This window comes from Passer domesticus, chromosome 15, assembly GCF_036417665.1.
Source record: "Passer domesticus isolate bPasDom1 chromosome 15, bPasDom1.hap1, whole genome shotgun sequence".
Classification (NCBI taxonomy): Eukaryota; Metazoa; Chordata; class Aves; order Passeriformes; family Passeridae; genus Passer; species Passer domesticus.
Genome location: NC_087488.1, coordinates 9576395 through 9590279, shown reverse-complemented (window position 1 = coordinate 9590279; position 13885 = coordinate 9576395). Strand labels below are relative to the sequence as shown.

At 41.3% G+C, this 13885-nt stretch overlaps 2 protein-coding genes across 4 annotated transcripts in view; one reads left to right on the top strand and one right to left on the bottom strand.

Annotated features, from left to right (window-relative positions):
• Window positions 1-418: 418 nt before the first annotated feature.
• Window positions 419-5590, bottom strand: LDAF1 (lipid droplet assembly factor 1). 2 transcript variants are annotated; one of them, XM_064390031.1, is made up of 5 exons: window positions 5325-5590; window positions 3954-4088; window positions 2906-3074; window positions 2379-2517; window positions 419-1253 (listed from the first exon to the last, which is right to left on the bottom strand). In XM_064390031.1, the coding sequence occupies exons 2-5, from the start codon at window positions 4023-4025 to the stop codon at window positions 1163-1165; spliced, it is 471 nt and encodes a 156-aa protein (XP_064246101.1). In that variant the 5' UTR covers window positions 4026-4088; window positions 5325-5590; the 3' UTR covers window positions 419-1162. The 2 variants fall into 2 exon arrangements, with proteins under 2 accessions (XP_064246101.1, XP_064246100.1); XM_064390030.1 differs by lacking the exon at window positions 5325-5590 and adding an exon at window positions 5061-5201.
• The window catches only part of DNAH3 (dynein axonemal heavy chain 3), a 62075-nt gene continuing 52806 nt past the window's right edge, over window positions 4617-13885 (top strand). The window contains exons 1-8 of one of the 2 annotated variants that reach the window (XM_064390022.1): window positions 4617-4936; window positions 8167-8275; window positions 9770-9877; window positions 10610-10814; window positions 11175-11208; window positions 11707-11887; window positions 12386-12575; window positions 13064-13259. In XM_064390022.1, the coding sequence (XP_064246092.1) occupies window positions 4635-4936; window positions 8167-8275; window positions 9770-9877; window positions 10610-10814; window positions 11175-11208; window positions 11707-11887; window positions 12386-12575; window positions 13064-13259 (1325 nt within the window). In that variant the 5' untranslated portion in view covers window positions 4617-4634. Of the gene's footprint in view, window positions 4937-7546; window positions 7716-8166; window positions 8276-9769; window positions 9878-10609; window positions 10815-11174; window positions 11209-11706; window positions 11888-12385; window positions 12576-13063; window positions 13260-13885 lie in introns of those variants that run through there. The other variant, XM_064390023.1, reaches the window with a different exon arrangement.

Genomic DNA, 13885 nt, shown 5'->3' with positions numbered 1-13885 from the left:
GGCTCTGTACTGTTTGCTGAATTAATGTGCCATTAAAAGAAAGGGCTTCTGGAAATCTTCTGGGGATTATTTCACTCTACAGCTGAAGTGTGGGGCCAGCTTAGCTTACGAGCTGAAACTATTACCACCACTACTGTGTGAAGCACACTACAGCTCAGGTAGGCTCTGTGCCCATGTTTTAGTCAAGCAGCAGAGGTTTGTTCATGCAAAACTAAATGGAACTAAATTAGACCTTAGACATCTGCATTTCCTTTACAGACATGAGAAGGGGAGTAATCTGCAGTTTGTGGCTCAGCAATGTTGTTCATATAAAATACTTTATTCGAGGAGAAAATCTCAGCTCCAAATGTAGCCTTCCTAAAACAAGATGTGAAAAATTTGTTTGTAGTGTAGCATAAAATAGACTAATAAGACAATCTGGTTAAACAAACAGCACTTTATTAAACTAAAATAGTTACTTTATGCTTAAAAATATAATAACATTTGCAAAAATGAAAAAAGTTTAAATAACATACACAAAGTTACAACTGAGAAGCAAACCAGGCAATTTAAATACCTAAACAAGACCTAAGCATACCCCTGATATGATGAGGCAATGAGAATAAGTAAAACATCCCTTCGGAATAACACAACATCTAAAGGGAGGAAAAAAGCTTAGACCATGACATAAGACAAACCCAGTTTTCCCTTTATAATGAACATAAAGCATTGGCCTGGTGTACTGATAGTATTTTAACTAAGGTTGTTAAGGCTTACAAACACTTTTCCACATTCAAAATGTGTTTCTACTGTTCTGAACTGTGATACTTCTGTATCAAAATGACCACTGCTATGTACTAAAGAGTACATTCAGAACTTCAGTATCTGAGAAATCAAATATCTCCCTCCCCTTTCTGTCCACCTACTTGCCATTGACTTAACAGTACCATTACTACATCCCTTTACCAAAGTGTGGAACATTCCATCATGCACATACTCTTACCACTGCACTGCTGCTTCTTGGTTATTCTTAAGATCCCTTTTACAGTGCCAGTGTAAGATGTGTATTCATTTTTCTCAGTTTCCAGAAGTACACAATGATTGAATGCTTAATGAGTAAACAATTACATAGCAAAGGCTGGGATTGTACAGCTAAGTGCCTATGAAATGGGGAGAAACCTTCTTATTCACTCTTTCCAGTATTGGCAGAAAGGTCCAAGCCAGGCTGCTTCTGTGGTAAACTTCCATTAACATCTTGCTTCCTTATCTGACCTCTGTGTACATGAGAAAAGAATGGTTTTAGTGTCTGTTCTTAAGATTATCTTTTAACTTTTTGCTCAGAAAAGCTGAGCAATGTGAGCTGTCCCAGACAGGTTTATATCTGCTGCTGGGCTAAGCTTCTCTCAAAAGACAGAGGAATGCAAAAATGATAATATCTGTTTTATCATCAAAGCTGTAGCTCAACAGGGCTGGTGTGTAGGATTGAGCATTTGCATATGCTATGGAAAATAGAAGTCTTCTGGAACTGGTGGGCAGTGCTGTGGCTGTGACAGCATGCCCTGAAGTTGGGCTTTGCACCATGGTTTTGTCACTCTGCTGCCATCTCAGGCAGCTTTCTGTCCTCAAGAGTTCTGCAAACACAGCTGTGCTGAAGGAGCAAACTGAGGAAGCCTAGAAGAGAGCAACTGTGATGATTCTTCTTGCTCTTCCCTAGGGCAGAGTGATTACTGAGGTTCTTTCCCTGGCAGGTAGTTGAGGGGCACTCCAGCACAGCCTGCTGCTGCTTCCTGCTCTCAGCTGCCTGGCTGAGGCAATGCTGACTGAAACAGGCAACCGAGCCCAAATCCTGACAGGCACAACTGGAAACTTACACAGTGCAGTATCCTACAAAACCTGTTATTTTTATTTTGACCATACTGTCCTTTTTAAGTACTCCTCTGCCTATCCCAAATCTACACTGAATTTTGTTCCCTTACTCTACAAATGCAGGTAAAGAGAGATAGCTGGGTCATCATGAAGGAAAAACTGCAAAAGGCTCCTCTCTTACACAAAATTCTACTTGGCAGTAGGTTTTAATGATGTTTAAAGCCACATACTAGAGAGAGATAAAGATGTATTTTACTGCCTGGTGTCATGTTGTGTTAGCACACTTAAAGACCATTTGTGTTTCCTCTGTCCCAAAAAGGAAAAAGCATGAACTAATGCTCATTAGAATACCTATCAATGACCAAACAGCTGTATGCTGCATTTTAAGCCATGAGGGTAGCCCAAGATTCAAAGCATTCAAGAAACATTGGTAAACCAAGCAACAGTGGCTCATTTAGGAAAAACATGGACCAATAAAAGCAATAGCACCGTTGCAGAGTTTAAAATCCATGGATCAAGACATCCCTACTCACCTTGATGCACACCAGTAGTTGACCAGAGTTGAAAGTGCAATGTAGGAAACACTCAGCACTCCAGAAACTCCCAGGGACAGGGCTCCCAGGCCACAGAGCACACACAGGAGGGCTATGCCCCCTATGGCTATGACAACACCTAAAAAAACACCACTCTGTTACTTAAGTCCATGTACAAATAGAAGAGCTGACTTTCTGCTATAACCTGAATTTCAAACAATTTGGGGAGCCATCTTCCTCACTCATCTGGCTAGCCTCCATAAAAGATATGCATGCTCAAGATAACTGGTTTAGGCATATCCTGCTGGCTGAGATTAGAAAGGAAAATAGGATTTCCCCTGTATACACTACACTTAATTAGATTACTATTCTTGTATTAAGAGTTTTACTGCTGCTGAGACCTGAGGACTACCCACAGAAATCCTCAATTGCTAGGACTCAGGCCTCCAGAAGGAAAAATTAAAAAGGTAAAAGATACCATGCCTTAAAAGGGAATAGGTAAGTACATCCATGCATGCATACAGTACCTTCCATGACTATCACACCAATACAGGCCATTACAGCTGTTGTAACAACAAAAACCAGGAAAAATCCAACAGGAATAGCTGACACCGCAATAAACATCAGGAGTGATAAGGCAACAAAAGGATGGTCATCTAAATATTGGCCAACACGAGAATTCATAAAGGCAACAACCTGCAGATGAAAGAAAAAAGGTTTAGGTTTTTTTTAAATCTCTTGTCACAGTTATCTTTCACAGTTCAATCCTACTGTACTGAACCACAGGTAGGACAGATCTTTTGTCAGTCTGCAGCTGGATCAGGGAACACCTCTTGCTTCAGTTTCAAAAGCAAGGGCTCTTGCCACCAATTTAGAAAACTTCAGGGCAAATATAATCCTACCAACAACAGACAAGTTTTTCTTGGATTTCCCAGTTCTATTCTTGCACAAATTATTAAAAGCAACAAGCCCACAAAAAGCCACCAATCTGAAAACAAATAAAAAATAAATCAGTCTAGCTGTAGCTTTCACTGAGGTCTTGGCAACCATTATTTTAACTAGAGACCTCTCTTTGTTAATTTCAAAAACCTGCAATATTTAAAAATGCTCAATTTTTCTTTTATCCATGGCTTAGTAATATCTGCAACCTGCTCATTTATTGAATCTAAATACAGTGCAGGCATGTCTGTATCAGAAAGCTGTTAAGTATTTAACAATATTACTGGTAAAAAATCTTTTTACAGAAGGAGTCATAGCTATACACTAGAATTTTACTGTAAACTTTCCCTTCCCTTGAGGAAACACCCATTGTAGTTTTAGTTATCTTTATAGCAGTGCTACCATTTCACTAAAATGCCACTCTACTATCTCAAAGGGTTATGCCAGTAGAACACAAAAATACAGAACAGGCTTCCTTCCTTCTTGACTGAAGGTGTGGGAGGACAGGCCTTCCCACAGGCCTCACAGTGTTCACTTAAAAAATAGGGAGTGCATTTAAATAAATCAGGGTGTGATATTCTGATGGTGACAAAAGGAATAGCTTTATAAACATATAAAATTGCAATCCAGACCCACATTTGCGTTGCTGTGGATGGTCTGCACCATGGAGTGCCATTGCTTCTGTAGTTCCTGCATTTCTTTAGACATGTTGTTAATCCTCAGCCACGACCTCTTCTGAACAGCCAGTTCTCACTCTGCCATGCAACTTCCCTTAAAATTAACGTACAATTAGTAACGGTCTCATACAGATGCTTTTTGAAAACACAATATTTCCTCTGTATAAAGAGAGAATGCAGGTTTCAGCTAAAATGATCCACAGTCTAAAACATCACTTTCACAAAAGCACATGTAATGCAGAGGGCTTGTCCCTGCAAGCTCTTCTGAAACTCCCAAAGCCAAGTAGCAAGATACAGGTGACTCTTACCTTCTTGCTTTATAACGTTAACCCCATGCTTACCTGTCAGGGTATTCACTTACCAGTAAAAGATCACTTCTAACCACCTGCATGGACAATTTGTTGCTAGGGGCTCTGGAAACCAGTAACACACTAATGACACTTATTTCTGTGAGTGTCCTTGTGCTCAGCAACAAGAGCATACCCCACACAGCTTCAAAACTCAGTGTATTATGGCAAAATGCTTCCAGATGCTCTGAACATTGAATTGTAGCACTTTCAGGGAAACCTCAGCTCAGTAATCTCCCTGAAAATTTCCAGCTGTTGTTGCAGGGGGACCCATACAAGGGGCAGGTTAGAGGATGCATTTTCCTGTTTGCCATCCCGCTCAGCCAGGGCGCCGGTGTCCCTGCCGTGTCCCCGCACACACAGGGGCCCTCCTGGGCACTCGGCCCTGTCACACACAGCGCCGAGCCCCGGCTGCGGCAGCGCCGGGCAGGAGCTGCCCGCGGGGCGCGCCCGAGCCCGGGCGTTACCTCCGCTACGCCCGCGGCCTGCACCGGGCACCGCGGCAGGCACAGCAGTCACCCCCAGTCACCGCTCAGCCACCCCACGAACCAGCGCCCCGGGCGGACAGCGGGTCCCCGGCGTGTGTCCCCCGGAGGTAAGGGAGGACATGGCCCTGCTCCCTCGGCGCTGCCGGGCCGCGGCCCTCCCGCCGAGCCGGGCGGTGCCGGAGCTCGGGCTGGCGGAGCGGGCGGCGCCGGCCCCGGCGATGTCCCCCTCACCTGCGGCTGCCGCCCGCCGGGCCGCGGCCCCGCTCGGCCGCTCGCCGCCGGCTGCCGGGCCTGCCGGGCTGGGGGAGCGCCGCCGCCGCTGCTCCTCCCCGCGGGGGCCGGGCCGGGCCCGCCTGAGGCGGCGCAGCGCGGCCGTGGGCGTGCGGCGCCCGGGCCCGGCTGCAAAGGCCGCTGGTGCTTGGTGGCGGTGGCTGATGCCCCTCGGGCGTCCTGTCGCGCCCCCCCTTGCTGTCCTGCCCTTCACCCCCGCGCTACCTCAGCCGCTCAGTCCGGACACCCTCATGAGTGTCCGTCCTAGAGGTTTTAGGAATGGAGGGCGGAAAATGAGGGTATCTGCGGTGTCCGTGCCGCTGTGGAGGTGTGCAGAGGCTCGCTCGGCCCCGGTGGCAGCAGTCGCTCCGTGGGTGTCTGCAATGGCACGGTCCCCAGGCTGGAGGGAGCTGGGAGTGTTCAGCGGCGCCGTGAGGAGCTGGAGCAGCCGCTGCGGAGCGCCTCACCCGCCTCACCCGGCTGCAGCGCCTGCCCCGGCCCGGGGGCTGCTCCCACACGTTCCCACCCTGTCCTGCCGCCTCCGGGTGTTTTGGTGCCCACGTGGCAAACCTGTTCGGGGAGATGTGCCGTGTGAGGAGTAATTGCGTTAAGAATTCAGCCGGGTTTTCAGCGAAAGCAGTGCGGCTGCAGTGTCGGCGTTTGGCTGGGACTGCTCTCGGCAGCGGGGCTCGGCTCGGTGCCGCACGGTGTTCGGCCGGGCTGTTCTCCAGAGCCATCGTGATGGTGTGAACAGGCAAGCCTGAGGCTTCAGCGAATTCCCAGCCCTTCTGCTACACTGATTTTTCCATGCTGTAACTTGCAATCAGAAATGAGTTTAATATTAATGTTTCTCGTGCCTGCTTTAATAATTTAATTGGTGCCACATATAAGAGTATTACAAAACTGAATGTTAACGGTTTCATGATTATTTTTAAAGGCAACAAAATAAATCACATGTTTCATTTGGAAATTAATGCAAAAAGAGGTTTTATGAAGTATGGGGGTTAGACTTATCAAACTGTTGGAGCTCTGTGTCTTTGAGGTACTGATTTCAGTGATCTCTGCAGATACCAGGATTTGTGTAGACAGAGGGAATAGGATTTGCATATTTACACATTTGGACTGTGGGGTCTAAAAGCCTAGCACAAGATACCTGCAAGAAGAGGATGGTCAGGGCAAATGTATTTACCTTGAATTCTTAATGTGTTAGTCTCTCATATTATTAAAGTGCACAATGGATTGACATTCCCAGTACTCTAGGGTATATAATAATAAATTTGTTGGTTTGTATACTTTTTTAAAAAAGGAACATAGGGAAAACTAGCTGGCAGAACTGCAGTGGGACATAACTCAGTGATAATGGCACTATGAAGTTTAATGGAGCTCAGTTTAAAGTATACTGGAGATTTTAAATTTCTGGCTGTTTTCAAGCATGCCATAGCTGCAGTTTTGAAGATAGTCTCATACTTCTTAGTAAATTATTTTCTTGCTATGCATAATTATCTCTTCTGCTAAAGATGTATATATAGTCTTCCTCTATCCAAAACAACTGGTTTTAATGTTTTTCAAGCAGCAGAGATAAGTTATTCAGCTTAGAAGGACATGCATATATGAGCATCCGAGTTGATGTGCACAGAGGAAAAATAGTTACTCTTAACTGCTGCTTAATTGAGCTTGTCCTCATGCCAGTGTCAGCTCCAATTAGCAGGAAAATACTCATGTTGCAAACCAGCACTGGAATATTTGGAGAGTTACAGCACACATTAGCCAAGCAATTACCAGCACCAGCAGGGCTGATTTTGTACCCTGCACTGCTGACCCATGTTTAAAGAACAGTGGCCAACAACAATGTTCCACTTGTGGGTGGTATAAAGGCAAGACATAAGGAAAACTGTGCTGTTAACTCAGGGATATCAGCCATTCTCACAGCTCATAGAAAATGGCATGAAAAATAGCGAAGATGATGGGAAAAGGTTTAAAATTGAACTCGTGTTGGCAGAAGATGTACAAGGCCCTCTTGAGGGTAGCTATTAAGAGTGAGACTATGCTACATTTCATGTTGGATGGTTGCAATTCCCATTTGTGGAAGAAAGTGATGGAAGACTCTTAGGATGTAATGATGACTGTGAGAGGGAGGCAAGTACATACAGGCTTAGAGGAATTGAGACTATCCCACCTGCTGTGTTCAGATCTTCAGGGAGTTTGGTTCTGAATGGTGAAAAAGTGGTAGAGATGTTTGGATTTTGACTCTTGAATATTTTTTTCCAATTTTTCTTAAGAAAATTTGGTTTATAGAGCCTTTACTCCTCTGGGAGCTCTGTGCAGTGCTTTCTTGCAAAAGTTAGAATATCTCAGGACTACATCTATTCATCCCTTTCAGAGGTAAAAGGGGCCTGTACAGTTCCTCATTGGTTCCACAACTGAATCTCCCTGACCACAGCTTGGCACAACACTGAAAGGGGCTGTTTCCTCTCTGCTGGGGGAGGAGGGAATTCTGTCTCCAAGCACCAGCTATGCTGTAACTGGGGCAACCAAGCTGAGGACTGAAAGGCAGAGTGTCAGAGCAGCTCACCAAGCTGTGACAGGCAGAGGGACTGGTGATGAGGGCAGCTGCAGGTAGTACCTGCCCTTACCCTGCCCACCTGTGCATCCTGTAGATAACTGAGGCAGGCAGGGTGTCTTTCTCTTTTCCCATTCCTTTTGACATGGGCTTATTTTTCTTGGCAATTAATGTGTGGTTCTGCTGTAAAACACAGCTGGGGGGCCCAGGGTTCTGGGACATTAGAAGAGAACAGGCAGCAAGGAGGAAACTGGTGTTGGAGAAAGTGAAAAGGGCAGGGTTTAAGAAAGTCTTGCTTGAAGGACATCTGGGGGGAGTTAGAAAGATTAAGATGAAAAGTGAGCCTGAGAGGAATGGTGAAAGAAAGAGCATGGAGGTTTGAGGAAAAGAGAGCTTATTGTTGTAAACAAGGAATGTGAGAGCTGATTTTTCTTCTTCCTGGCAACTGGGATAGAAGCTGATTGACACCTTTGTAGTACCTGAAATGAGTCTCTCATTCTTTTCCAGTGCGTGTAGCAACAAGGATGTTCACACTGAGGGAGAGGACAAAAAAATTCTAAACAAACGGAAAAGCCAAAGCAAAATAAAGCCAGCACAGAGCCCAACTCTCCTGAGGGTAAGTTCCTTCTGCTGTGACTGTGAAAGATCAATAACTTTGTCAAAACTTCAGATGCAATTGGCCATTACTGGTGGTTAGTGGTTTGACATTGGAAGAACGCTTATTAAAAGACACATGTTCTTGTTAAATATTCTTTGGACTTAATCCTTTATAACATATTTTTTATGAAGGACTTCTTTGTTCAAATATTAGGTGTTTGAAAGGTTACTTGCCATATAAGTCAGGAGTTGTTTTAGGATGAACCATGGCTTTTTTAATGACTCTTGGACCTTTAAGAATGAATGAATGGATATCCTAATGAACTGTATAATTTATTCATTTTTAAAGTACCCTGAGGCCCAATCCTTTAGTCATTAATCAAAAAGAATTCATGCTCTCTTTAATGAGTTATGTCTGGCAGTGATAATGTCTTTATTTCTGTGTGTGTGCAGGCATGCTGAGGAATACCAAGAAGGTAAATCAAATCAGTCCTTTCTCAAATTTTATTTCTAAATGGGCTCTGCTTTGATATTGAGGAGGGCACAATTTTGCTAGAAAACTAGGTTCCAGCAGCCTTGTTTTTCAGTGATACATCAGAAAGCAATAACCATGTGCTGAAAGTGTGTTAAAATTATGTAAAAAAAATTATATCTTATTCAAACATAATTGTATTGGGTAATAACTTCCTCTTCCGTGGTGATTTAACTCACTGGTGTTCAGATACAGCACGCTTCCACCTCCTTTTTCTCATCTTGTCACTATGTATTCAGGAAATTATTCTCTGTGAATCTCCTAAACAAGTCTGATTTAGGAAATTCAGAACAGACTATGGGTGAGACTTTGGCCTATACTAAGGAAGGTTGCCATTCAAAAGCACCTTAAAACACTGTGAGGTTTAATAATTTTGTGAAGATATCCAGACAGCACTTTTTATGGCATCCTGGAGGCCATCTCTATTGTCACCTTGAAGAGGTGAAACATAATCCTAAAACATATCAGATATCCTGCCATTTGTAATACAACACTTTGAAGAGTACTTGTGAGCAATTTGTTCTTCCAGCAGCATCCTGGTAATAGCTTCTTCTATAATTGGTTCCTTGAAGACATTAAAAAAATCTAGAGGGTTTTTTTCCCCTCCCCAGTAATACAGTTCACACAACTTGGACTGTTTCACTGTCAATTTGGCAGTCTGGTAGGATTTAATATGCTAATGTCCAGAGTTTATACTGTTACAAACTCCATGTGGAGTTTTTAGTATAATTTAAAGTATTTAACTAATTTTAAGTAGTTTTCAGGGATATAAAAATAAGATTTTTTTTTTAAACTGGCATTTAGTGGTGTTTAGAAGTTTTATAAAATGATTTCAAAAAACATGTTTTCATGAGGAACCCAACACAAAGAATGGCTGTTTCCTTAAACTTTGAAATGTTGCAATATGTAATTTTCGATGAAAACTGAAGGACTCCGTTCCTTCTTCATTAATCTTTGAAGTTGCTTTTCATTTCTCTCTAGTCACAAAACAATTCCACGTGCAATATGAGTCGTCCAAAACAGTCAGTGAAATTACCAGTCCTGCGCACAGCTGCTTCTGTGTCAGATGAACCTTCAGGCTTGAATGAGGTGAGTGCTCTCTGCCCTGCTGACAGGGTGTGCACACATTCCATGTGCTGGCAAATTCCCATTCCTTGCAATGGGCTTTAGTGGGCATGGTGGTACTGGGTCAAAGGTTGAACTTGATGGCCTTGGAGGTTTTTTCTGTATATTTAGAGATATGCATCTCCTGTGCCTGTGAGCTATCTTGCTAAAGGTCAGACATCAGGACTGATGAAAAGTCCATCAATAAGTCACCTCAGAAAACATGGAATGAACAGACAAAAGAAGTCTATTACAAATCCTTACTGTGATGTGAAGGAAATGCAAGAGCTGAATTTGTTAACTTGTACTATTCTTCAACTATTACAAGGACTGAGTGTTCAAAGTAGATAGGTAGTTAACAAAGGCCTAAGGAATGGGAATTTTCTAAATCTAAGCAAATATAACAAGAAGAAAAGAAGCAAGATAGAGATCTGAGGGAGTAGAAAGAACTAGATAATAAACTGTCTTCTCTTATTTATAAAAAATACCTTGATTATGCAAAAAAAAAAAGCCTGAGTACAACTGAAGTGTTCTGTAAAATGATCTTTACTCATGTGGAGAGCATAGTGATCTAAAAATAGATTGGTGGTCAAATGCATGTCTGACCTGTGTATTTGCTTTTTATACTAATTGATGTTTAATCCTGTTCCAGCCCTAAGAAGGCTTTTTAAATTACTGTGCTTTATAAAACTTCTGCTTTTGTTTTTCCGGTTTCAGCTTGTCCTTCAGAAAACCCGCTATCCTCCTTTGATGCAGGAGTCATCGTGGACTTTGGCAGCTCCATTCAAAGAACAGCATCACTACAGAAACCCTAGTGACTCCATAGCTAATAACTACACTCCTACTGCACAGGATTTAAAATTGAAAAATATTAAAAAAATGAAGTCCTTTTCAATGGTAGAGATATCACAGCCTTCACTGAGTATCCATATTTGAATGTGTTTATAAGTTTAGGCTGGCTTGTTCTATACGTTGTTATCTCTAATTCTTTATCTGCTAAAGCATCATCCCTGGAAAACATCACTTATCCCTAATGAACACTTACAAGCTTATCACCTCAGAGTCAGTATAGACAAATTTGCCAATACATGCATAACTTCAAGGAATGTTTCACATTTACTAGTTAGGTACATCCCTCCAAATAATCACATGCAGTGCTTCTCTGTAACATTGTATTTTTTTCTTATTTCATTATGTGATTAATTATCTTAGCTCTGTTTTTCACCAATTTGAAATATCTTATTTGAAAAAGTATGTGATTTTTCTTAACTGGAATTTAAAGCTGCAAGGAAAAAGCGGCGATGGAGTTCTGACAGGTGACGTACTGTAGTGTTATAAAGATACAGATTATTACAGTAAATCTGGTTTGATTTGTGATTTAATATTTCTTTTTACTGAATGCTGTGTTAGGCATCCAAGCATGAGAAGTTAAGGCCCTACAAAAATGTATGCTCATCAAGACTGGCTTTTGAGTCACAAGATTTTAGTAAGACAATCACATGAAAATACATGGTGAACTTAGGCAACCTAAATAACTGTCCTAGTAGGTTTGACTCTGATAGAACTGCTCATAAGATGCTGCCTGTCTGAGTGATACTGGGCAGTTGTAAGGTTTTCATGCTTGCATCCTTTATGTTAGAGTAGTATATTGTATTATGCAATTTTAATGAGAGTTCTTTTATTGAATAATTGAAATACTTCCATAGGTCATACTTGTCCTCAGTGTAGCACAAGTAATTTGTATAATCCTTATCATCTGTCCTTAAACATTACTGCTTCTTTATTCACTAAACTTGTGTTCTTTTTTTCAAAAGTACTTTGTTAAAGACTGTGAGTCGCATTTCACTGAGCGTACCTGCTCATACACCAGAAGTGCATGTCATAAATTATACAACCAACCAGCCACTGACCCCAGAAGAACAATTTGCTCTCATGGATTTACATGAGAAGGAGATAAGTAAGAGAGAAAAGCTACCTTCAAATGATGATTTAGAGGTATTTATGTAATTTCTTTTTAAGGTAAAAGTAGCAGCAGTAATCATCTGCAAGATATCCAGAAACTGTTTACTAAAAGGTAGCTGAGAAAAGCAGGCAGTACATGAGGATTAGGAGATGTAAATACTCAGTATAGCAAACTCCTGTTAAGTATTGTCAACTCCTTTTTCATTTGTTTGTAGCTACTCTGATTTTTGTTATAAAGGGTTTGCAAGTTAAGAATGTTCCCAAATTCTTAACCTCTCATGTTGTTCTCTAGTACTTTTTTGATCAGTAATTTAGTATGCTGAACTGAGTTCTAGTGATCTGTGTGCTTGCATCAACACAAGATGTCAGTGCTTTAAAAGGAACATAGATAGATACCCAAATCCATTATATTCAAACACCTTTCAATTACAGAAAAGGCTCAGGTGATAGAAAAGCTAAAAATACTTCATAGTAATGAATTATCTGTCACAAAATTCATAAAATAAGCATAATCTTTTAAACATTTTTTAGCGGTACTGTCACTACATATACAATGGAGTGCGAGAAGACATGCTGGCACCTCAGGATAAGGAAGTGGTGAATAAAATTTTAAAACATATTCCAGCTCACATTCTCCCTGGCCCAGAGCTGGAGAAACCCCTGGCACGTTTAAAAGAAGAGATTAGGAAAGACTATCGTATCAGCCTCATGAAAGCCATTGGTAAGACTCACAATCTCTGAGCAGTTCCAGCTATGTAGACATTTATTGCACTTTGAAAGCAAATCTCCTTCTATTCTTAGCATTCAGTGGAGAATTCCTTTGGGGTCAGTAGAACTACAGTAGATCTCTGAGAGAAAATAAACTGTGATCATGCTATACAGCATTCCACAATTTCAACAAATATTTATTTATGAAACCTTACATCCCATCAGGTGGAGAGATGGAATGAAAAATTGTTTCTCCTGTCTTCTATTTTTAGAATCAAGACCAATTCTCTTTTATTGTCCCCTTTAATAATTTTAGAGTAAAATTTGTAATTTGGTTATTGTGCTGTAATTTATGCTAAAAGCATACAAATAACTATATGACTATGTTAGTTTTAAATGTGCAGAATTCTACTTCTTCCTGAACTATGAAGATACAGTGGTTTTGAATGTAGGTTTTGGCTATATATGCAGTCTAAACATGGTATATATGATTTGTTCTAGTTGATTATATCTTGTTGGATCCAGCTGAGAGGAAGAGACTGTCTATTCAAAGCACTCCACGCCCTTTTCCCCGGAGAGTTGTCTGTGCACCAGTCCCATGGCACAGCTCTTACAAAGAAATGAAAAGTTGGAATGAAAGCAATCTGTTCATCGTGAATGCAATGATGCCCACTTTGCAAGAGCTCTGGCTTTCTCAGTAAGATGGATTGTTCATAGGACCTTAATGAAATGTAGCATGTTTTTATTTCATTATTTGGTTGGAGTGCATCTGCTGACTTCTTTACAGAGAATCCTGGTAGAAAGTGGCAAAATATGTCTGTTTTCTAAATAATTTTTTTTTTAGCCTCTAAAAATTTCAGCATAAAATGATTGTTTCCTGCAATCGCTGAATGAACATGTGTTACGTGATGTGAAAAGATCATCTCCTTTGTTAAAAAGGTGTTATGCCTAAATTAAGATCCAGTGCTCAAGTAAATGGTGATTTGGAATTCTCATCCTGGTTGCTGTTATGAACAAAATTAACTCTTCAAACTGAATATCTTTCAAATGTTTGTAGTTGAAATTTGCCCTGGGGACATTTGAAAATTGAGTTGTGTTATCTTAGGAAGTTAAATATGGTAATTAGTAATTCTGAGAGCTTTTTTGCATTTAAGAAATGCTTTCAGGAGTTTAAGTTTGTATATTATAAACTGTGATGTATGCCATGCTGCTGAAATTTCATTTTTTCCCCCATAGAGTAGTCAGGATAGCTACTTAATAATATGGAATAGAAGCAATAGGTTTCATTTCTTTCATTATGTTCTTTAATGACTGGATACACAA

Coding starts and splice junctions, on each gene's coding strand:
- LDAF1 (XM_064390031.1), bottom strand. CDS start 4,025: ATGTCTAAAGAAATGCAGGAACTACAGAAGCAATGGCACTCCATGGTG. Junction 3,075..3,953: donor CCATCCACAGCAACGCAAAT/GTGGGTCTGGAT, acceptor TTTCATCTGCAG/GTTGTTGCCTTTATGAATTC. Junction 2,518..2,905: donor TGGTGTGATAGTCATGGAAG/GTACTGTATGCA, acceptor GTGTTTTTTTAG/GTGTTGTCATAGCCATAGGG.